This window comes from Hippoglossus hippoglossus, chromosome 9 (assembly GCF_009819705.1).
Source record: "Hippoglossus hippoglossus isolate fHipHip1 chromosome 9, fHipHip1.pri, whole genome shotgun sequence".
Lineage (NCBI taxonomy): Eukaryota > Metazoa > Chordata > Actinopteri > Pleuronectiformes > Pleuronectidae > Hippoglossus > Hippoglossus hippoglossus.
Window position 1 is genome coordinate 25,689,501 of NC_047159.1, and position 25,614 is coordinate 25,715,114.

General features: G+C 39.4%; 2 protein-coding genes across 3 annotated transcripts in view; both read right to left on the minus strand.

The window, feature by feature from the left end:
- Window positions 1-1,336: 1,336 nt before the first annotated feature.
- Window positions 1,337-2,434, minus strand: LOC117767901 (histone-lysine N-methyltransferase set-1-like). Its single transcript, XM_034595887.1, has 5 exons — window positions 2,349-2,434; window positions 2,124-2,248; window positions 2,044-2,081; window positions 1,675-1,867; window positions 1,337-1,476 (listed from the first exon to the last, which is right to left on the minus strand). Exons 1-5 carry the CDS (start codon window positions 2,392-2,394, stop codon window positions 1,411-1,413), a joined length of 468 nt encoding a protein of 155 aa, XP_034451778.1. The 5' UTR covers window positions 2,395-2,434; the 3' UTR covers window positions 1,337-1,410.
- A 5,069-nt stretch (window positions 2,435-7,503) lies between these two features.
- zgc:162952 (PKc_LIMK_like_unk domain-containing protein) overlaps window positions 7,504-25,614 on the minus strand; it is a 30,600-nt gene continuing 12,489 nt past the window's right edge. For both annotated transcript variants that reach the window (XM_034595837.1, XM_034595836.1), the window contains 8 exons: window positions 18,043-18,236; window positions 17,450-17,571; window positions 15,633-15,681; window positions 14,789-14,938; window positions 11,638-11,811; window positions 11,060-11,143; window positions 10,225-10,311; window positions 7,504-9,676 (listed from right to left, as the gene is read on the minus strand). In XM_034595837.1, the coding sequence (XP_034451728.1) occupies window positions 9,572-9,676; window positions 10,225-10,311; window positions 11,060-11,143; window positions 11,638-11,811; window positions 14,789-14,938; window positions 15,633-15,681; window positions 17,450-17,571; window positions 18,043-18,222 (951 nt within the window). In that variant the 5' untranslated portion in view covers window positions 18,223-18,236 and the 3' untranslated portion in view covers window positions 7,504-9,571. The remainder of the gene's footprint in view (window positions 9,677-10,224; window positions 10,312-11,059; window positions 11,144-11,637; window positions 11,812-14,788; window positions 14,939-15,632; window positions 15,682-17,449; window positions 17,572-18,042; window positions 18,237-25,614) is intronic.

Consider the following 25,614-nt stretch of genomic DNA (forward strand, 5'->3'; position numbering starts at 1 on the left):
TCTTGGACACATGTTGTGTTGTTGAGTATAATTTAATTTGTTAATAAATATCTAAAAAAGCAACAGTCCACTCATGTCATCTCCCTCCTTGTCACAATCCTTGAGCCGGGCTGTGACACTTGGGATGCTGTGTAAAATGTAATAATTAGCAAATCATTTAAACCCTATATTTGATTGAAAATTGTACAAAGACAACATATTTGCTGTTGAAACTGAGATTTTCTTTTGAAAAATATATGCTCATTTTGAATTTGAAGTCAATATTACTTTTCAATAAAAGTTTTGACTTTACAGATGTGCACAAATGCCCCCCATACCATTACAGATGGTGTCTTTATAACTGATACATCCCTCTCCTCTTTTGTCTGGACGATGCAGCGTCCAAAAAGATTTTTGATCTTTTGATTGGTCAGACCACATTACAGTTTTCTACTTTACCTCAGTCCATCTTAAATGAACCTGTGCCCAGAGAAGGTGGCACTGTTTCTGAATCTTGTTTATGTATGCTTTAACTAAATTTGTGGATGCAGTGATGAACGTTCTTCACTGACAATGGTTTTCAGAAGTGTTCCTGAGCCCAGTGATTTCCACTACAGAATCATGTCTGTTTTTAATGCAGTGCTACCTGAAGATCGCAGCAATTCTATATTATTTTTCTGCCTTGTCCAAACAACATTTCTCAGTTTCAAAATTTGATGTGTTCTCTTTATATGTTTTTAAATAAATATAGGGTTAAAGGATTTGCAAACAGGAAGACATTGTCTCAAGGAATTTCTTGGGCTCTGGACGCTTGACTACACATCTAAAAAGACCAGTTAGAACCATTTAACTCATAGTCCTCGTCAGTGACAATGAGGCAAAATGAACATCTTCAAGTAGCCGTTAAAGTACATGTAACTGCATCAACATCATGAACACACCCACTCGCACACTGTGAATCCTGCAGACTATTACCTGCTGTATTCACACATCAGCTAAATCGGACATTACCCAGATTTTGTATTAGGGAGCTGGCAGGTTACAGACCGGTTAATGTCTGGTGCGACTGAATCGGACATTTGCGTTCACACGTACAGCTCCGCCAGCTGATGTCTGGACAAAGTCCAGCGTGCACTGCATGTGTGAAAGTGGCTTCAATGTAGCTGAAGCAGTAAGAGATGGTCAGGAAAATTACACTTATGAAGAAAGTGATGAGAGCAAGAAGAGGATGATCGGTTGGTGTGCCTCCTTATGTTTATGCACACAAACAACTAATATGCAGACACCTACCATCCAAAAGTAGCTTCAAACTGTTTACACAAACCATGAAATTGCAATTGCGACATACCTTATTAAAGCGTTCAAGACGACCAGTTGATGCACTTGTAGGCATCTTTTTTTGGCCCTGATGTGTTGGCCTCTTTTGAGTACTCATAGAAAGCTCTGATGGGGATGGTACCTCACCATGTTGGACATCACAAGACATCCCAAACAATTCTGTCAGTGTCTTGTGTGTCTGTATGTGGCAGCATATTTGTTTTTTACTATATCAACTAACAATGTGAATAATTGTATTTAATGAGGTAAAAAGCATGTTCTAACCAAAACTATATGGAGAACATAGTGTTTGTGTGCTGAAGTTTTCTACAGCATTTCTTTCTGGGGATCAACATCACAAAGTAAAATTTTGACTACCTTGCTTCTCCACAGCCAGTCTGAGTCACCATAACTATAGGTGAGCGCCTCTCCTGGACCTATGTCTCGTATTGCAAACAAACACAGATGGGGTTTCCCTGGCACAGTTAAGTACTTAATCTTGGCATTAGGGTTGATATGGTCATCATTTACAAGTCTTCCGAGTGACCCATCCTCTTTTGCTGCATCAACACTACAAAAACACAAGTAACACTGAATTACAAATCTTTTAATTTATACACATACAAGAGCAGTATATATTAACCTGACTTAAGAGCCTTCTATCAATAATTTGTATATGTTCAGCACCAAAAGCAATGTGTCATGGAATTTGGATTAAGACGAGTTAGCCCTGAATTATATACTTACCACCACAGTTTACCATTAAAATGGAACTCAAACATGAAGATTCAAGATTCTAGAGTTTATTGTCATATGCACAACAATTACACCTTAAGGCTGTCATGGTAAAGTCTCTGTCTCCTTTCCCATTCCTCCTTGGTTATTAGTTCACCTCGATATTCCAACACAAAGTCTCCTTTTTCAAACAGAGCAGAGGTGAAGATACCACGACCTAGTTAATACACAAAACCAAACAACAAATAAATATTTACCTAATAACAAATAAGTGATAAAAAGTTAGGACACATATTTAAGTTTAAGATTCAATTTACCTTTGAAAGCATTTATGTATCTGATGTCAAGTCCAACTTTATCCATTCCAGTATGAGCAAAACATTTTGCATCATCCTTTTGGATTAATGCGAAGATTGTTGTTAGGATTATTATGTACTAGAAGTCTAGTAATGTACATGTGGCATCTGAGCAGAAGCCATATTCTGAGCTCATAACTTGACATTCACGTCTTTATTTAATACAAAGGACTTATTGTTTTACCGAAAATCATTTCTTTACATATGCAAAAGACCCAATAGGTTAGAAACACCTTTCTACAACAGAAATAGGCTGCACATGAACTACATATTAACAGGAGGATGATGTCTGTTCTAGTGTAGAACAGTGTAGAAAAAGAATATAGAGCACATCATACACATGCAAGCATTCAAACAGTCCAATAGTAATACATACTCTATTCACTCACTAAACTACACATGTTTCACAGGTTACACAAACAAACACACATCCTCAAACAGACTCTCAAGAAACTCATTAAATCACTAGGTGTGGAATCATCTAACTATAAATGAAGGATTCTGTCTGTCTAATTGCCTGTCTGTCTGTCCGTCTGTGAGTCCATCCATCTGTCCTTCTGTTCATCCGCCTGTCTGTCCGTCCATTTTTCCTATCCTTTCGTTCATCTGTCTGTCTGTCCCTCGGTTCGCCAGTCCGTCTGTCTGTCTGTTAAGGTATAGTTTTAGATCACTTTTCTAGTAGGAATTTTACCTTTTATTCACTTTTTAAAATAAATTGTGCAACTGTTCTGCTGCTAAATCCGGTAACATGATCAGAGTCCTAAGTCCTAAGTGGTGTTGTAATATCCACACAAACACACACACACACACACACACACACACACACACACACACACACACGGTAGTTGTGTTTTTACAGACATAATTTAGTGACACAAATAAATGAACATGCTTTTTTATTCTCTCCCCAAGATTATTGTAATGGATTGTTTCCTTGACGGAACAGGAGAGGACTTTTAAAACATTCTAAACAGAACAAAGTGTGCTATTCAGGGTTGAACAGGAAAAAGTTACTTGTTACTGCTGGAAAACGTTTTTTTATGAGAGACTGAAAGAAAAACATTTCTGGGTAAATTTTTACGATCAAAACCAAAATCATCAGTAAAGAGATGCTAAAATATTCCATTGGGCTCAGGAGAACCGCAAATACAGCAGGTGATGATTCTCAATGGGTTTGACTTTCAATTGATATGTTCTCTCCTTCTCCTTTCCCAACACATTTTCAAGCTCTTCCACATACTTTTCAACCACTCTCTCAGCTTGTAGTTGTTGGATATAATTTGAAGACATTTGTACCACCAGTAAGAAGCCTGGCACTTAGAGAGCAGAAAGACTTGTGTGCTTGATGTTCATATGTAAGGCCACATGTAAGATCCAGTCCAACAAGAGGTGGCACTGGCATGACTCAACCACACCTTGACAACGACTTCATTTTATTTAATTGTTCACAGCTTCCACAAATGTGGAAACTGTGAACAATTGACAGTGATGTAAGATGATAGGTTAGTGGGGCATTGACACTGTTGATGATCATTTAATTTAATGTTGGTTTTCAAAGTAATGATAGTTTACCATTAACATTGTGATTGCTCAGACTTTTCTGCCCCAGCAGCTTCAGTAAGTTGCAGAGAGTCTAGGTTGAGCAAACACTACCACCCTGTGGACAGTCGGCTGTGTGTGTGCACCTGTGTGTGTGTGTGTGTGTGTGTTTGCTCTTGTACAGCTGTCTTTGTTAGGACCAGTTTGAGCCTACAAACTACGAAGTGAGGACATTTTGGGAAAGTGAAGACATTTTGTCCTCACTCTCTGACCCACCTTTAAGGGACTGTTTGGGGGTTAAGGCTTGGTTAGTTTAGTGTAATGGTTAGAATTAGGTTTAGGTTAGGTTAAGGGTTAGGGTTAGGCATTTAGCTTGGATGGTTAGGGTAAGGGGCTAGGGAATGCATTATGCCAATGAGTGTCCTCACTAAGATATAAGTACAAACGTGTGTGTGTCTGTGCAAGCATGCACTTGTGCACATGTCTGTAGGATGGCTGCTCCGAATGAGTAATGACTAAACCACTGCTTGGTTAGATGGGTTTTTAATATCCTAGAGAGACAGGAGGGTGTGAGAACAGTAGTGACAAATTGAAAACAAAAAAGACAAGATAAAAGGTAAAACACAGCTACAGTGTCATCACTGGCACCATCAGATATAAAACAAACAACCTGCTCTTTTTACTACAGGATTAATAAAGATTGAATTGTGTTTTGAATAAGTATGAAGTAAAAGCTGCTCTCTGAAGGAACCAACTGATCAATATCTTATTGTAAAAGCTGGGTGTTATAATTTGCTTCTGGCAAACCCAAAGTGCAGAACACAAACCCAGTAATAGATGGTTGTAAAAATGTTTATTGCTCAAGTGGTTGGAGCTTGTAGGCTGAGGCCGGAGCAGATGAGGTTGAAAAAACAGGATGACGCTAAGTCAGTTGATTCTGTGGCAAAAAAAGGAGCAAGGGATAAGTTGGCAGCAAAGCAAGGCACAAATAAACTCACTAGAAGATATATGTTGCAATCACGAAGCCTAGCTGTGTTACCACACTGGTGGTCGGACAATCTGGCGAAGACAGGCGAGATGAGCTGGGGTTTTATAGACTGAGGAGAGGTGGAGTTGACGAGGAGATGAATCTCAGCTGCACAGGTAGACACACACAGGGAGAGAGACGTACAACAAACACTGGGTTAAGGGAAAACACGAGGAGAACACAAGACAAGAACATGGAGGTAGAACCCTGGTCCTAAAACTGGGAGTCCACTTTATTAGACTTGCACTTTCTGTTTCACTCAAACACTGAGCTTGTTTCCCAAGGTCTCGGATTCAATGATTTCCAACCGTTTGTATTTCTGTCAAAAAGAGAGAGGGGCAGATTTATAGAAGATGCTCCAGAGAGATACTGGGAGAAGACGATGGATTTTAGGACAGGGTGTTACAATCTATGTTTAATACCTACCTGGGTAATACTACTAATAATAGAGTGATATAGACTTAAAGAATACAATGAATATTTAGCGATTGAGTTATATGTGTATAAGAAAATTATTTGGAGGTATTATGAGTATTGAGTGGAGTATTTGTGGCTTTGTAGTGGAAATTGATATTTCACCTTTTTTTGTGACACTTGTTTTAATAGTAATAATATCAAACTAAACCCAACATCATCATTTAGAGGATTTGGAAGGATTTTGGGTTATGCACCAGCATCCTTTAATACACTCAAAAATCCCTGATTGTTTTGGACAACAACAACAACAACAACAAACTCTTCTGACTCACCACTGACCGAAGAGATTCAGCAGACTGGATAATACTGTCCTGAAGGCCCCATCTCACTCCACTCCACCTGTTCCTGTAAAGTTTCTTCACAGTTTACAGATTCAAAGACGAATAGGCTAAAAAAAAAAGTTAATTATACCCAGTGCCAAAGCCCCAAAATATTCAACAGACACTTCAGATCCAATACAGTGGGATTTGTGCCTTACTTTTTGAAGTCACGTTATTATTTACTTTGTCCACCATATGGAATAATGACAATTTATTTTTTCTTAATTTTCATTCATTTTGTAATTTTGTCTCGTCTTACTAACTTATATCTTGATAAATGATGAATTGCAGCAATTACATCACAAATACTTCAATTGAAATTGTTTTGGGGTCAAAATGATGTCAAAGTAGTCAGAATACAACACAAAACTCAAGACAACGTTTCATTAGTTCAAACACATTAACAGAGATGTGATATAGTGTTAATCTGAAACCTTCCCTTCTTCTTGCCATGTCTAACCTATTCACTGCCCCTGATTGCGTACAGTCTATCATCACCCCCATCAGACCACACACACCAACAAACAACATTGTTTACATAATTGATCTTCATCATCCTTGTCTTTATTCTCATGATGCTGGAGAGTTCAGACAGAGCATGTTGTGAAAGGAGCCACTGAATCTTTCATGATCTTTTGATGGGCTAGTGCGATGCTTTTATGTCACACAGGCATGGTGGCTGGTCAGTGTGTGTACGTGTGTTCCAGTCTACAGAGGTTGGACAGGGCTCTGTGTGTCATATGGCTCAAAGGGAAACCTTGCTTTGGTCCATTAATTGGAAATATGTCCATTATGTTTCCACAATGATTATGCTAAAATGCTTTGCTTCAAAGACACAATTAACATGGTCCGCAGCCTCTGGTACTAAGTGTTCCAGCAATCAGACATAAAAGAAGTTTGCCAACTTAGCAACAGATGTTAGATAGTTAAGAGCACACAAAACTTAAGATGGCTGCTCGTTATTTGCTCTAGAATCTAATGGACATTTGTATCACTGGATTACTTAGTAAGCAAAGCAGGCAGTTACACACAAGCTTATATGAACCATGGTTTACTTTGTAGCCACACTAACAGAGTGACTGTAGGGAAGTCAGTCGGATCCACATCCTTGGTCCGGACTAAAATATCTCAACAGCTATTAAAAGGACTGCCATTAGTATGAACTGACTTGTAATCCCTTCTTACTTTGGTTTATGACTGAATACTGCAAAACTAAATACATTCCCAGCAGTCTCAGATGTCCTTTCCGTTAAGTAATTATCAAGTGAGCATGTCAGCATGTGGCACTGTGCCTGTACTGTCGCTGCTAACGTAGGGTAGAGATTATACAGAATAACATCAACATGGACAACTCTGTAACCAGGTTTCCATCCAATAACACAATTTTTATACCAAATAGAGACATTAAAATAACTCAAAATCTCAAACAATCAGAAACAATATAGAAAACATGATAAAAATACAGTATACATGTTTTTCATGTAAGCTATTTCATCTCTGCACATTGATGTTGTTGGCTGCTGCCATTATTTGTTTCTGCAGCACAAAAGAACCTTCATCTTCAAAGATCACATGGAGAGGAGAGGCCATGTAGAAAAAAAGAATCTAACAAATAGCGTGTACAATTGATTGTATCAGTCGTTTAATTGCTAACATGGATCCATCCCAGTAAATAATCCATTTAATGAGCATTTGTTAAAAGTTTTATTATTGGTGTAAATGGAGTAATACACACACAAACGCATTTAAATGAATTAGGATGCAACTTTATTCTTCCATTTTTATTTTAGTTGAATGAATAACATGGTTACATTAGTTTTCCATGTAATCTTGCAGTCACTGTGATTTGCTGTTGGTTATTTACCTTGAATGGACAAAACTGCCCATTTAAATGGCTTTTACATTTTGTTCTACTTTTCAGACATTCTTCTCCTCGGTGAGTTGATTATCAATTCAATTCAATTTTATTTGTATAGCGTCAAATCACATGATCCATTGTCTTAGGGCACTTTAAATCATTATTCCAATTCAACATTATTTAAGTGGGTAAAAGCCTGCCAGCAGATATAGTATTTTGCTGTACAATTCTTGATCATCTTGTATCTTTTTTTAAATATTTTATCAACTGTATGAAGTTACAAGTAAAGTCTGAAAACTAGATGGCATGTTGCCAATTGAAAGACAGAATAAACTTAAAGGGCTAGTGTGTTGGACTTAAACGTAAAGTTGCAGATTGCAACCAGCTATTGTAAGTCGCTTTGGATAAAAGCGTCAGCTAAATTAAATGTAATGTAATGTAAAGCTGAATACACCCTGTTTTTTAAGCGTGTAAAACCTACGTTGACCTTCAGGTCAGTGTTTAGTTTGCAGTTTGTCTGGTATTGGCTGAGGTGCAACATGACGGACTCCATTAAAAGGACCTGCTCTCCGGATGTAGAGATGAATGGCTCATTCTAAGGTAACAAATATACAACAATAGTTTACACTCGCGAGAACACAACTATTAAAATTATATTCCATTTCTGCCAATAGATCCCCTGAAATCATACACACTGACCCTTTAATAGGGGCAGTAACTGAAAGGTGCATGTCTGAGTTAATTTTGTGTTGTAGCTGCCTGAAAAATCACTGTGAGACCACACACAAACCAGAAATTAGTCAGAACTGGTAAACTTGAGAGAATGTGGACACTTCCAATCCCTATCAGTTCGCAGAATTAAAAAAAAAAAAAAATGTTGTGAGCAAAAAGAGAAAGGCAGAAATATTTACACGCTTGCTGAACTCAAAGTTAACACATATATTCAGAAAAATTACAGCAGAATAAAGATGAGGACATTGAACTGTAAATGCAGATGAGAAATGGCTGTTTTTTGTGATTTCATGTTGAGAAATGGTTCTTTGGAGAAAACATCATCCAAATACAAAGTCATCATGCTAAGTAAAGGGTCCAATAACCTAAAGATTTTTCTTCTTTGTTCCTGTAAAGCTGATATGTTGGAGGCTTTCATTAATGAATACACTTTTATGGAAATAATAAATAGCTTAAAATGATACCAACATGAATATTAACTGTGAACCTGAAAGTTTGACGGCATGTTTGAAGTTTTTGCCTTAAGTTCAACTATTCAGAACATATAAAAAATAACTAATAATCTCTTCAGCTCATTTCCTTAGTCCTGTGTGTTGATCCACTGCTGTTGTGCTTTCTGGAAAACCTTTTAGTCCCATCAAATATATCTCATGTCAGGCGATTCCTTTGTCAATGTCCCAGTAGAGAGCAGCGCATTTTCATTCTCACTCGGTCAACAAATGCAATTTCCTGTTGAAGAGCAGAGTCCAGGGCTGCAGAAGCACACAGAGGAGGCAGAAAATACATCAACAGACTCAATCGTCTGTCTCGTTGGTTACAGAAAAAATCTTTAACAAAGAAAAGCAGAAACACAGGAAGGAAAACAGACTAACACTTTAGTCAAGTAAGACGTCAGCAAAAACAAACAAACAAAACCAGAACGTACTCTATATTCACTCCTACAAGCCTTACTGCTATTTACTGTATATGTAAAGCATAGTGTCCATGAGAAGTTAGGATAGTTTCCACTGAAAACACATCTAAATCTGTATATCTGCACCACCTCAGTGAAGTCACGATCCACTGTGGTCATGTGTTGTGCAGTGGAAGAGAGTGAAGCCAGAGAGGCCTGAACACCCGACTGGGTGTTGTCTTTACTCAGATTCAGTCCAGTTTCCTCTCAAGACAGTGGCGATTAACCTCAGACCCTCCGGTCCTGATGCTGAATAGGTGGGGTTTCCTGATGGACCGCTCAGCTCGTGCTCAGGTCAGATTTGGGCGGTGGCTCGAGGGTCTCAGCGACTTCACCCAGCTCATCCAGCAGCTCTGTGAAGGCCGGCCGTCTGAAGGGCTCCAACTGAGACAGGAGAAAAGACAAGTGTTTGAGGATGCCCATGCTAGGTACATAATGAACACAATGCACACTATGGTTTCACATTATTAAACTGATCAACAGGTGGCAGTAATATCCCATGATATTTTGCAATGCCCCAGCAAAAAAAGGTAAGAAGAAGACCAGTAAACATGCCACAAATTTAAAATACTTAAATCCAAGTATCTACACATTTGTCAGTTTTTATAAGGCAAAGCAACATGTACCCAATGTAGTGTTGTACATCATCGACCATCTTAACCTTCACATATCTCCTGTTGCCTCAACTGAACTAGTGAAAATGATCATGATGATATACAGTGCAGGTTTAAAAACATTTAGACTATTATTGATGATTCACCAACAAAAACTTAGAATACATCTTATGGATGCAAATAATACTATATAACTACATACTAAAACAACGATAACTTCATGTCTAATATTTTTCTTCAATTCTCCTCATCAATGCTGTGACCTTGTTTCTGTGTTAACCTGTTTCCATGAATGTAATCCATCCTCTATCCACCTACCATACAGCAGCTGGCTGCCAAGTCCAGGAGACGCTGAGGACAGTCGCTCACTATCTCCTTGAATGTGTTCACATTCAGCCCATAGTCCTGAAATGCACATACATCATCAGACACTGCAGTGAGGACACAATATAACACACATTTACTGGGCATCTGTGCTGTAAGTGGAACAATGAACATTTGTGTCCCTACCACAGCGTGGGACTAGCTGGTAACAACACACATTAAGATAACATATGCTGCTGCTCACACGCTCATTCCGAGAGGTCTGACTCAGAGGTGTTTTTGGATCAATACATGAGATTAAAAAAGGCCAAGGACTTGTTACATTTAAAATCCATAAGTGTTATTATTTCCTTATCATTGAGTTTCTTATTTTAAATGATTAGTTTGGGGAAATAGGTTCAAATTTCAGCTGTGCGTAGCGACCACCTCGCTGAACTGCTTCACCCACACCCAGTTATAACCTTCATTGAGTTTCTGCTATGACTACATAGTAAACATGTGGCCTCCACTTCCACCTCTCCAGTACAAACAGATTATAGCCAAACGAATGGCTGCTTGTCAGGGGCAGAAAGCATCAGATAAAACTGAATTGGAAAAAGGAGGGGAGATATTATCTGTTACTGGAACAATTAATTGACTCATCAATGTTCAGATACTTAATCAACAACAACTTTGGTGTGTGATAAAATATTCAGAACTTACTACAACTACCACTTAACACAATTTTAGTGTATAAGAGTATTCAACTAATTGTGATCATGGGAGTTATTACAGGTACATAAAAACTGCTACACACTGGCTGATGAAGGGTTTTCAAATTGAGCTGTACCTGTGTCCTGGGTAGAATCTCTGGGTCAGCAGAAATCCTGGCCAGGATCTCACAGAGCACGATGCCGAAGGAGAAAACATCCACCTGGAATCAGTTAGGTAAGATACAATCCTTGAGCTTGATACCAAACAAACTCCAAATAAAAATATACTAAATATGACTTGTACAATTTAGTCAGCAATTTTACTTTTGAACAAAAATGACAAACATTACTTAGGTGCAGCTTCTTACATGTAAGTGTGTGCTGCTTGTCTTTGTCTCACATGACAGTAAATTGATAATTTGGGGTTTTGAAAAAACAAGCTTTGAGACAGGAGACCTTTTCAGGGTTTTCTTATCAAATGGATAATAAATTAATTAATAAAGTAATCAGTAGATAAGTCAACAGTAAACATCGTTATTAACTTCAGACCCAAGATGTTTTGTACATATATTCTAGGTTGGTGGCATGAGACTTAAAGAGCAAAGTAGTAAATGCATGTTGTATGAATTAATGTTTACAATGCTTGCAGCACATTATGTCCACATAGTAAATCTGCATCCAGCTGAAACACCAGTAATAGTAGTTTATCCTCTACCTTGCGGTCGTATGGCTCCCCTCGGAGCATCTCAGGGGCCATCCAGAAGGCTGAGCCCACCAATGAGAGCTTCCTGCCGGGATCTTTAACTGGCAGATCCACCACCTCCCGGGCGAGGCCAAAGTCCGTCACCAGGGCCTCCCGTCCCCGAGACGACACCCGGATCAGACAGTTCTGCAGAAACAAAAACAAGAGATAGATGCATCACAGGTTCATGAAACTGCAATGTATTATTTCGTCAGCAGATGGCAGTGTAAGGCTGATGACGCCTGAATAAAAATCAGTCGGCAACAACAGTTCCTTTTACCATTTTGTCCTTAATTAAAACAAAAAAGAATTTTGATCTTTTAATGTGCTTCCATTAAGTGTGCATGTGTTCCCTGGAACAAAGTGAGCATCCAGCTGCCAGACAAACAGTCTCTCTTCAGTCTCTCCACTTATCAATAGGCTCAATAGATCAGTCAGCACCTTTCCAGCACACTAAATAATTCAGCCACACCACATGTGAAGAGAGTCCGTTTGGCTGCCTGTGTGGCTCAAAGGAGCCTCCATCACCGAGGCTCGCTGACAGGCTGATATTTGACTTTTTAATTCATTTAATTTTTTTATTAAGTTGATCTCATCATGGATCCCTGAGTTTCCGGGCAGAGATGGAGGTGCGATGAGGCTCCGACAGTGGGAGAGATGTTGCATAACAACAGTGGGTGGCCTGAAGTGTGTGTGTGTGTGTGAGTGTATAGCATATACAGTATGTTTGGTGCTGTTGCATAAAGATAAATCCATAGAAAGAATTTTGAATGTACATGAAGAGCTGTGTTGATGACGACACAAAACAAATCAAAACATGATAGACAATGACAACATCAAAATGCAGTTTGTGTGTGTGTTGCATGTTTATAAATATTTGGCTGTGTGTGTGTGCGTGTGTATGGTCCAGGTATTACTCATGTTGTTGGGACCTAAATCAAAATCCACACAACATAAATCATTACATTTTAATATGAAGACAGTTTTTAGGTTTAGGTTAAGGTTTGGGTAACTTTAGGTTGATTTGAGGGCAAGTAGGAAGTATGAGATTTAGTCTCCAGAAAGTGAATGTAAGTGCATGTAATGTCCTCGGAAGTCATGGAGACACGACTGTGTGTGTGTGTGTGTGTGTGTGTGTGTGTGTGTGTGTGTGTGTGTGTGTGTGTGTGTGTGTGTGTGTGTGTGTGTAAATGGTCTGTATTTATAATTCATATAGCGCTTTTTACAGTACAGTTCTATATTCACCTATTCACACAAACACATTCATACAAATATCTTTGTAAGGACCAGCTTCCTCAACCTGCAGAGTGAGGACATATTGGCCGGTCCTCACATTCTGACCCACTTTTAATGGGCTGTTTCAGGTTGAAGACTTGTTTTAGGCTTAGGATTAGAATAAGGTTTAGGTTAGGGTCTGGGTAAGGGTTAGGTGTTTAGTTTTGAGGGTTAATGTTGGGGTAAAGGACTAGGGAATGCAATCTGCCAATGAGTGTCCTCACTAAGATAGATGTACAAACGCGTATGTAAGGTAAATCTCCTAGCATGTGGCTCCCATTGCACCAGAGGCCCTTTCCATACAGTAGCCTGTCATTATGAGGCTCTCCTGGGAAAAACTCTGGTCCCAGACTTCTCCTCTAAATTTAGCCAGGGCCCCTCATGTCTGTGCCAAGGAAAGCAAAGGTTTGGGGAACAAAACTGGAAAGCTCTTGTAGATTACAAAGAGAAAAAAAGGCAGCTTGTAAGCACTCATTAAAAGGGGCCTCAAATTTCCATAGCTTCAGCTCTAATTCAAGCTAACTTGCAGAGTTACTGAGGCATGTTCACAATGACTGCATTAGTCGAGGGGGCTTTGGAATGTAATTTGCTTTTTGGACGTCCTGAAACAGCCAGAATCTTCACATGTCCAGCCACTGGTAAAGTGGGCGACTTAATCCCAGTGTGCTTTCTTTCCAGACTTTTTAGGCTGGGATAAAACCGAAATGGGTTTAAAAGAATGAAGAATACAAATTCCTGCTTTTTGGATCTTGATTCAGTTAATGGTTGTGGGTGTTTACATTATAAAGAGATCTAACCATCAGTGTGACAAATAACAACAAATGTGGGATCCAGTCCAAGGATGTTGGTGGGACATTTCACATCCTGCTTCGGACACAATGTACTCATGATAAAAACAACACAAAAAGATATATTAACATGCAAATTCATCCCACAAAAAAACCTCCCCATTGTGAAAAGACCTTAATGACATTATATGACAATGTCAGACAAACAGGCTTCCATGTGAAATGATATTTTTTATGCTTTTTTAAATTTAATTTAATCCATCATTTGGACTGGCGGTCATCTTTCCACGATCAATGCAGCTGTTTTAATTGAAGTAATACTTTTATATTTTCTCTAACAGAGGTGATATCATGATGTCATCTGCAGACTATAGCCTCTATTCTACTAGTTTCTGTAAGTCAAGGGTTGCACAAGATGGCAACAATGGTTGTGGACCTGACAGGTTCACAGATGTTTAACAACTTGTTAAACTGAACTTAAAAACAAATACTGCTTCGGTTAGATTCATGTCAAGACACGCTTTGAAGTCAAATCATCAAAATAACAGTTGGACATCTCTGTTAGCCAAAGCTACAGCTAATTTATTTATTTCTACCTGTGACCCCATTCAAATCTGAAGACAGACATATGTGTGGACAGAAATGACAATGATTCAAGCCAATTCTGAAAACTGTCATCGTTCTTAGTATTAATTATTTTCATTCAATTACAGCTCATCTCTGCAGTTGTTTTTCTTTCTTTCTTCAGACTCTCCAGCACTTTGTTTTCTTTATCCATGTTGGATGTTTCAGGTCACATATCAGTGCAAGTTATTAAAATCCTATTAAGACAGGCTCTGGTGTTATGTTGGAGTCCAACAATTTAGTTGTTGAGCAGTGTTGGACAAGTATCAGTGTCCCCCTGTGAGGTCTCTGTAGGTTGTAGTTGTGATAGCACATGATGAGAGATGAGATGACATTTTAAAGAGCCCTGTAGGGGTAGGGGGTGTGGAGGAGGCACACTGGACTGACACAGGCTGTAGTGAGCCAGAGACTGGGGGGGGGGGGGGGATGGGTCTTACCTTTGAGTTGAGGTCCCTGTGGTAAATGTTCTTGTAGTGCAGGTAGATCATTCCTCTGCTTATGTCACAGGCCAGGTCCACCTTCTCTCTCCAGCACAGGGGAACATCTTTCCTGGCCAGAAGCTCCTCCAGACAGCCACCGTTGACGTACTGACACAGACAACACACACAACCATGTTTACACAGTGTCAAAAATGAAGCTTTGCATTAGTCACACACCTATCACAGCCACTCTCACTTCAAGGCGGTCCATTTAAATATGACGTCCTCCTCAATGATCCCTGCCCTCCGCCACCCGAGGCTCCACCTTTCCAGTTTACAGTCTTAACCAGGCTCAACCAGGTTTAAAAGGTTACTCAACGTCTTGATTTGGGCTCGCTCTTGTATAGGAGGGTTTCTGACGTGTTCAACAGAGCTCTCCATCACTATCATTGAATCACCAAATGTAGAATCAATGCAAAGGCACATTGAAGCTGCTCTGGCAGCTCCTGGATGTCCAATACCTCACTAACATGCTTTGTGTTGGTTTTTCCTATACTCTGTCACCCGTTTGTATATTAATAAAGTTGAGTCAGCAGGACAGTGTAAAAATATCAGACTATGTGAACGTTCTTATCATATATGCCTTTATTTCTGAGGTAATGACCTATCCACACCTTTATGATAAGGTGTAAGGTTTAATATCACTGCCAATACTGCTGGACCCAGGTCCGGGTTACACAACACACACCTGACTCAGTTCACTCAACATTACTTTGTCCCTATCAGCTCATGAAAATGCAATCTGTTGTGGTTTTATTTCCACAAAGCTAGCCTGGGAACATTCACAGTAACAATGACTCACCTCTAAGATAGGATACAGTTTGTCTTCTTTGACACAGATTCCCAGATATCTACAATAAGAGAAAATACATTCTATTAATTCTACATCAACTTTATTACTGACATTTATTTTCCAAACAAAATTTGTAGATATAGTACATATTTTGTATTCATTTGAATGTTTTTGTTATTTAAATTGCCTATGTATATGGTATATTTTCATATTGTTTATTATCGTGAGAGCGGTCATTTTAGAAAAGTGTTTGTGCTAAAAAATGTGTTAGTCCATCTCTCAGTACATAGTTTCCAACTCTGTCAGTGGCTCTCTACCGCAAGTCTATTAAATAATGTAAAATGCAGTGTTTTAACAATGGAGCTCTGTGGCACAGAGGAATAAGACACATCAGATTTAAGGTGCTCGCAGCAGACTTGTAGTTTGTTGTAGTTTTAAGAAAGTGAAATATTTGCAGAGAGATGCTTGAATATTAATAAGATAACCAAATAGAATCTGCTACACATATTGTTTTCAACATACAAAAAAATGGACATATTTACCTTTAATGTCAGATTCAATAATTAAAACATTGAGTAACCTGTCCCTTTTCTGTTTTACATTTTTAAACCAATGTATTTCCATTATTTTTACTGCTGCACTGACTTTTAATAGCACTCATGTTGCATCCTGAGAACATTGGCTTCAACAAACTTCATTAACACAAAGTGTGTGTTTGGATTTGGTGTGTGGCAGGTAATCACAGTATGACCTCAGCAGATACAATATGCCACACTCTGATAAACCTACTGCCATGACCTTGCTACAAGGCTATAATAAGATTGCTTAGGCAAACATTATGTCTGCCTTATGTAACTGCTGTCGACAACAGCGCCAAGGTCTCATTTCATTAACGGTGACTGTAGCTGCAGCAGGGCCAAGCATCAGTTATGTTACATGCACCTAAATTAACATTCTATTAACAAGCTATTTGAGTGTTTTTCTGCTCATTATTTTAGTTTTAAGACAAACTAGGTTTTGCTTCATGCGCACTGCTCCCACCCACGTTGCTTTCATCCACTTGTCTTCACAAGAAAACTGCCTGATAAACCCACGCTACACTACCAACCTACTCAGCACCAATCATCAGGGAAAGTTAGCCCAGTTAACAACTACTGAACACAGAGGAGCAGATATACTGTAAGACCAGATATTTTTTATCAGGGGTTAGTGGAGACTATAACAGAGTAAAAAGAGGGTGAATATTGGACCTCCATCAGTCAAGTTGTATCTGCTAGAAAATATGTTCCCTACATCTACTTTATATTAGGTGATAAGAATATTGTGATGCCCTGTGCGGCAGAAAAAAATGTTTTTGATGATGCCAGAACAATTTATAATATTGCATATCATTGCATATTTAGATATTATCATTAAGTTCCTATTATGGCAGGATGCCTTTAGTTTTGACTAATTGGCATACAAGTGAAATTGCATACAGACATGCTTTAATGTCAATTTTCTTCATTGCTTAGTATCTATAATATGAACAATAGTTCAATTATTTGACATAGTTTACATAAGTATGAAGGCTTTTCAATAGTATTGCCATTCTATTGCTTTATAACTATAGAAGGTATAAATACTGTTCCCACGTTACAGACTGTGAAGCTGAGACGTAGGGAAAACAAGAGTGAGAGTGTGATGTGTGGGAGGGTGTTGAGTCTGTACCAACAGAGAAGAATGTGTTGTGAGGGAAATCCCCAGGCCCTTTCTTCTGCTGTAGCAGAATCATTAGACAAACCTCTGAGGCTTTAGTAAGATGTGGGACGCGAGCAGACAGATACCTGACGATGTTGGGGTGGGAGAGTTTCTGCAAGAGGCTGATCTCTCGTACGATGCTGTCCTGGTCCACGTCATTTTTGTAGATCTTCACCACCATCACCTTCCGACTGGTGCTGTGCATCACCTGAAGGAAATTGGTGGAAGCAGAAGTAGCAACAGCAGTGGAGGGTGTATCAGTGGTGATGGAGAGACTATTAGAGATACAGTGGAGACAGTCTGACAGCAGGCTTTAAACTAAATTAAACTAACTAAATTTATAAATTAAAGTAAAGTAGTTTGCTGCTCATGTATTTATTTCATTTGAACATCTGTCAAACCAAGAGAAATCTAGCTCAATTCATCGTGGACCAAGCCTACACATATGAAAACCAGCTCTTATTGTAGCTCTGCTCCAGCAGCGATATCACATTGGAAGTTATATAAGGTCTCAGCTCGAGATGAGTTGGCTACTGCGTCCCCATGGTCTCCAAAGTTGGTGGGCCAATCACGGAATGGCAAGAATGTCCCAATTAGATGCTGAAACAAAGCAAGCTTTGATAGCAGCTCCCACGTAGGCAGGCAACAGGGGAAAATGGGGTGAGGACAGTAGGAATACCTTATAGACTTTGGAGAAAAAGCCACTTCCGATTAGCTCGGCAGTAAAGTTTTCCCAGAACTCCAGTTTGCGGACAGCGGTGCGGAGCTTCTGCCAGCGGTCCACATTGTAGTACTTGTCTGAAGACTCCCCGTACAGGGTGGGACTGGTGGGCTCTGGGGACACATCCACATCACACATCCTGGAGATGTCCACTGGAAAAGAAGAGACACATAATAATCTATCTATCTATCTATCTATCTATCTATCTATCTATCTATCTATCTATCTGTGTGTGTGTGTGTGTGTGTGTGTGTGTGTGTGTCTGTGTGTGTGTCTTTAATTGCATTATCTGTAAGTTGATGTTCCGTATAATTAAGAAGAAACAGGTAGGAAATACTACATTGAAGATACAGGCCCAAAGTCCAACCCTATCACAAGGTACTTGATGCTAACAGCTGCAATCATAAGAGCTGCCATGTCTATGTGTTTTACTGTCACTAGCTTCTTCAACCACCCCACAAATGTGTTTTTGAAGTGAGATCATAGACTGTAAATAAAAATGGATGCCCCATAAAAGTAAACCCAAAGCAATCGCCATCTGGTGGTCATAAAGCCTGCCTCCTTCATGTTAATGAATGGGACATGGACCAGGTTAAATAAGTCAATCTAAAAAGTATGAGTACATGTCAAAAGAACTTTTCTCAAAAAACACTTTTTCCGTTTTCTTCAAACTGAGGTTTGTCCAAGAGCTGGAACTGTATATGATTGGTCGAGAATGTGTAGGCGGGAGCTAGCCACAGTGGCTCCATTCCCTGATCACTACTGCGCAGACTCTGGCTACCAATGCTCCAAATATATATATTTCTAAATTAATTTAATGAAGGGCTAACTGTACTCGAATATCACGCATCAATCTGATTGAGTTTTATCCACTCGCAGTTTAAGCTACTGCAGCTCATAAACAAAAATCCCAGTCATTGCATGGCACCAGTTTGCAACACAGTAGATTCATATTCATTTCTTGATCAATATCAATCCAACAATATCTAAAATAATTCCATTGCGCAATGCTGCTACACGGATCAACACAAAAGACTGGATGACCATCAAAAGACCCATTTATGCATCTAACTATATGAAAGCAACCCCTGGATGAAAGAGAAGCTCACAAAAGGTGTAATTTCACTCTGCCACTTATGGTTGCACAGATGAGAGTAAGGGCCTCCACTTTACAGACTGAAACAAAGACAGAGAATGAAGTGAGGGTATAAATAGAGACCGGATGGATGGATAACACGGCTGGACACTGAACACACACTGTCCAGAGTGGTCAAGTGAGATGTTTTTCCTCAACACACATAATGTAGGTTTAATCTCATTTCTGAAAAGGTCTTATTGAAACATACTGTTATTTGAATGAGTTTGATGGTCAATGTGCATTGAAGGTGGACTTCTATAAGGCAATAAGGACTCTGTATCAGTTATATGTATAATAATTATCATTGTTTCATTATTCAGCATATTTTATTGCATGCACATGATGCCAGTTAATAATATAGTCATCAACAGGAAGGCAACACTCAGACAAACACTCAGACAAACACTCTTTAAAACTGTGAACTGAAAATAAATGGTGGTGGATGGTCTACAACAGCAGAGACCACGTCAGGTTCACTCCTGTCAGCTAAGAACAGAAATGTGAGTCTGCAGTGACACAGACTCATCAACACTGGACAGTTGAAAAACATAGCCTGGTCTGATGAATCTGGATTTCTGCTGAGGCTGCAGATGTAGAATCACAATCTGGAGTCAACAGCATGAATCCATGGAGACAAACTGCTTTTTGTGATGGTGTGAGGAATGTTTTCTATACCATGGTTTTAATATAACAATCAATCAGAGTATTGTTACTGACCATGTTGTTTTCTTCATGGTCAGTGTTTATATTCTTCTAATGGCTACTTCCTGCAGGATAATGCTATATGTCCCCAGTTAAAGTCTCAAACTGGTTTCATGAACATGTTTTCAGTGACCTCCTCAATTACCAGATGTGATTCCAGTCGAACCTTTGTGATGTGAACAGAAGATTGGCAGCATGAATGTGCAACTGATAAATCTGCAAAGGGGAGAAGACCTAGTATCAGTATGATGCATCTAATGAAGACCTGGATGAGTGCAAGCTGTAATACTATAGCTGTCTAAATGATGTACATTTTTGTGAAACTACTTATTGTACATGGACAAAAAAACTGTAAAAATACTACTAGCTGTATATGGTTTAAAAGCTGCAGCCTATCATGTCCAGAACTTACTCATATTTAAACTTAAAGGTGCATTTTTCTTTGGAGCAACAAACTTTTAATTTCTGGGAGTCAAACTCATGGTGGTGGAACTGGATGTGTCCCACCCTTCCCCTTGTAGTGTTCGCTTTTGCAGCCAAAGCAGGAAATGGGAGCTGGCTCCCCTCTGAGTCATATTGGCCTGCATTAAATATGTGCTTCTTTCCAAAAATATACGTTTTAAGTTGGAATAAGAGTGCTGGGAAATTATTATGAAGCAGTAAAGTTATATGAGATGTATGTTGGTCTAATTTAATTCAAGCAATGCAAAATTAATCAAATCTGACTTCAATTATTTTTATTTTAGCTGTAAAAATGACATGAAACTGCCTTTTCTGATGATTGTTGTTGATAGGCAGATGATAACACTAAGTATAACCTGTCATTGTTATTACAATCAGAAAACATTTTCATAAAACTGACATGCCAATTACACTTTGGTCTATGTAACAGTGAATCCTGCTGTTCCTCATGATTGGGAAGCATGTGTCCAATCTGCTGTCATGGTTGCACCAGACCAGAAAACTAGATGCCCTGCATGTGATATTGTTACGGAACTGTTGGGATAGTTTGTCATTTTTGGAAATACACTTGCCAGACTTACTCTCTTGCCCAAAACACACCTACCAGCAACCTTTAATTAACAAACTGTATCCTCATTGTTTAATCAATTGATAATCCAAATTATTAAACTGACAATTTGTGGGCTCAGGAGGTAGAGCGGGTCGTCCACTAACCAGAAGATAGAAGGTTCTGATTCTGGGTGCCTAAGTGTGCTTAGGCAAGATACTAAACTTGGACTGGGCGATGACTTAAAATCACTGTGTTTAAATGTCAAGTCCTGTACGTGTCCTAATAACTTCTGATTAGTGATGTTGTTTATTGTTAACATGGTCAGCGGGGGAGTGAGGAGGGAGGACGTGTGGCACAGAACGTTCAATGCACGCATCGGGGAAAGTATGAACCAAATTAGCCGACATGAGCAGGATCAAGTCAGTTAATGGTTATAAATGTCGATATTTATTTCGATACATTTTTCGTTTAATTGCCCAGTCCTATTCTGAACCCCAAATTGCCTTTGACGGATGTGCCAGCACTGTGAGTGATGTGCGATGGAGAAAGTGCTGCACATAAATGCACTTTATGAATGTGTGTGAAAGGGTGGATGTTAAATCTGTACTCTAAAGCTCTTTGAGTGGTCATAAAGACTAGAAAAGTGCTATATAAATATAGACCATTTACCATTCATCAACAGGGACCTTTTTGATGGAACAATTTCATGGCCAGGCCAGAAACTACCTGGAATCTGAACTAGTTATTAAACAACTTCACGGTGGGGACACGACTTCAGAGGAATATTCTTGGTTTCCCTCTGCTTTTAGAGTTTGTGCTAAACTAAGCTGACAGCCAGCCGGCTATAGCTCCATAGCTAATGCAGAGATGGTAGTAAGAGTCCTTTCATTTAACTGGGCAACAGAGCAAGTACAAGTATTCTTTAACTGTTATATGCCTTCAAACACCATCTGTAGTCCAGTGCATACAGGCCAGGAGTAGGTCTGTATTCTGAAGACAATGGGACACTGTAGGTTCCAAGGTGAGAGCTAATAAAATAAACATGTCTTCCTGAAACACAGGACAAATCAGAGGCAGATGAACTACAATGGCACAGAGAGCATATAACTCTGCCAAGGCCCAAACAGTCCCCTTATGAAACCACATTTAAATTCATTAGATCCGGATTTTACGTAGATCTGCACCAAATTGGACACATTCATAAATATCAGTACCCTAAATATGCAGTTTTTTGTCATCATTCTCTCAGAAATCAAGTAAAATGTAAAAAAAACAGCCTATCTCGCAATGTTCAAGAAAGTAAAAAAGAAATTCCTGGATTTTTCTGGGTTCTTCCCAGACCCATACTGCATCCTTCCAATAAGTTTCGAGGTAATCCCAAAAAACACAGATGAAAACATAACCTCTTTGGCAGAGGTAACAATAGTCTGGCTCGGCATCATCAATTTAAATAGGCAGATGTGAACAGAGGTGCTGATCCACCTAACATTATTTAATTGTTTGAGGGTAGCTTCAGTTCCCACAGTCAATCTTGAACCTTGTTCCTCATAGAGCAGTTACTCCTGACCTAGATTCCACCACAGAGTGCTGGTGTAACAACACCACAGGTCAAAGTTTATGTTTCCCATGACAACAGCCTCTCTCGCCTTTACAATGACGTTGGTGGAAAGCACACGCTGACACGCAAACACAATTGGCACGGTTTCGTCAATCAAGCTGAGAGAATCAACCCCGGCTATTCAGGCTGCTTTTGTTCATTCGGCTCCGGACTAAACAATCACGGCACTTTCAGCTCTGACACTGTCAGAGAGGAATGCTTACAGTGCAGCCCTATCATCCAGCTGTCACTCACTCTCTGTCTAATTCTCCCGTCTGGATCTCTCACTACTTCTTTTCTCTCTGCACTGGAGACAGAATGACTGTGGTTCACAAACTTTCTTTACACCTCCCTTTGGGATCTAAAAAATAATTGTTACGACTCAAAACATTTACATTGCCTGCCTTTTTTATAGCGATACATCACACAATACTATAAATTAAACAATACTGTGACAAGCTGCATTTAACTGAATGACATAATGCACTGTTTACCAGAGTTTCTGTTATGTATGGGAAAATTGCTTTGTTAAAAACCAAACCTTAGAAGCCACTGGACAGGCTTGTGATATTTCAGATATATGATTGATGCACTTGTTTGATCAGGGTCTTATTGTTCTCTTCCTGTCTACCCTGTTCCTACTGGCCTATACCATGTTGTTTTTCCGTCTGCATAAATCATACTGTCTATCTTGAGCATGTGTCAACTAAACAGTCACCACTCATAAAAACACTGCTCTGTTGCTGCATCTCTCAGCCGATTTACTTAAATGGGATGCTGAGAATAGTCCACCAATAAATGCCATGTTTAGATCTTTCTGAGTAATATTTAGACAAGACTACATTGCCCAGCTACTTTTGGAAATTGCATGGATTTTTAATGACACTGCATATTTCTAACCAATATTTATTACATATACCAGATTTTTAACCTTTAATTCGCTGTCACCGACTCTATAACCCTTACTGGTGGAGTAATGGTGTCGGGAGGAGAGTATAATGTCCGACTTCCTCTTTGTTGTGGGCTGATCTGTTCATGTAAGTACACAGCCACAACCTAACCTTGTGCTGTTAAACCCTGCAGCAACACCACATTTTTATAGTTTATAGGCTACACACATCACGGCATCCTATGCCATGTGACTGAGCACCCAGAAAGTAGAAAGGGAAAATAATAGATTAATGGTTTCAGGCTGTTTCTGCCATCACCTCCTTATTCAATACCCATAGTCAACGCTATCGAAACTGCAATTAACTCATAAATTATTTTGTGGTGACAAGTGACACTTATTTTTACATCTAAAATGAAATATTGTCCATGGCATGACAAATGTGTTGTTAACTGTAACTTTAACTGTGCAGTAAGTCCGAAGTCTGGACAATGTCTGAGATTCAGATCACAATCATTGAGAGTTTCTCTTTCACAAATGCACATACCCGGAGGTTTTCCCTGTGAAACATGTTCACACCTACTCTGGATATTCCTTTCCTACAGACTACTTCTGTGCAGGACGTCCACTCACTTGCTGTAAATTCTCCGGACAATGACCTGCTCTATTCACACATCGGCCCAATCAGACATTAGATGTACTTTGTAAGAGGGAGCTGGTTCTGACATTGTCGTTCACACATATAGTTCATCTGGAAAGGCTCAGGAATGTGATGTATGTTTGTAGGCTGGTTAATATTCACTCTCATTTACCTACCGGATAGAAAATGGTTGCTTGTTGTGTCTGGAAACAATAATACTTAGAGCTGAGAGACTGAACCAAAACAGTAAAGCTGAAGGCCATATAACCAAAGCAATGAGCTAAAACACACAAAAAATAATATTAATATAAATATACATACAAAGCTCTGACTGTTTTTTAAAACAAGTCAAAGTGTGAATCATTTTCCAGCTTCTAGTGCAAATACATAATTCTGCATCTTGCATCTCATGATTTTCAAAGGAAGGTAATAATGCCACTGTTACTGTTGCTGCTGAATATAGACGCACTCTGCAGTGTGTGTCTCACTCCCCATTTCCCACTTGTCTGTTTTTCTTGGCTCTTGTGTTGTTAGTTTCTTCCAAAGATCTGATTCTTTACCACCACTGACTTTTTTTTTTTTTTTTCAGAGAGTGTGAAAGTTGGAAAGCTGCACAAGCGACATGCAGGAAATATGCCTGTCTGTGTTGAAGGTCACTCATCACAACCCGCTGTGAGTTTGACCTACGTCTGACCACACAGAAAGTCAATAGAAATATCAGGGCTGGCCGCTGCCTGCTGACGTCCCCTCAGCTGATAAAGAATGTTACACAATATAAAAATCAGTTTGCGCCTAAGCGAGATTTCCGTCTGTCAACACGAGGATTCTCTCTGAGGAATTTTCAAAAGATTGTACAGGGATGTGATGTTAGCTCAGAGCAGAGGGTATGTTGTGTTTGTGTGTGTGTTTATACGCTTCAGGACCAAACCCTTCTGAGCATGGAGGACCCTGTCAGCTTCCAAACAAAGGGGATTCACGTCATTAGGTGACATCAAGGGGGTGACTCACTCATGAGTTCACACTTGAAGCCAGAATGATATAAGTCACACTCGTTAAAGAGGAGTTGGCTCAATCTGCTGTTTTCTTTTATACATAATACGTGTTAATGAACCAGATGAATCACAGGAGGTTCTTTCACAAGGACAGGCACTGCGCGAGACCCATTAAGATGTCCACACAGACATAGATATTTTCCAGTTCCAACTCCATCACGAAAGTGGAAAAGAATCTAAATCATGTCTTGAATTGATATTCTAGTCAGAGTTTAGTTTGATAATATAATCTTTAAAGCCTCAGTGACTTTGGGCATAAAGTATGTAGACAATTGCAGCATAGCAGAACATTGGTCTGCCTTAACAGCAGCCCTCTGGTCACAACATATTTGGCTGTAGCCTGTGAATTAGAGCTGAGCCAGTAAAGTGGCCTGTGCCATACCACAGCAGCTGTAAACTGCTTCATGGATTTTCCAAAGGGACTTGATGCTTGCCTCAGAACTCTGCCTTCGTCTGCAGTTTTTTGAAGGCAGAGGTGGCAGCTGGGGGGGTATCAGTGT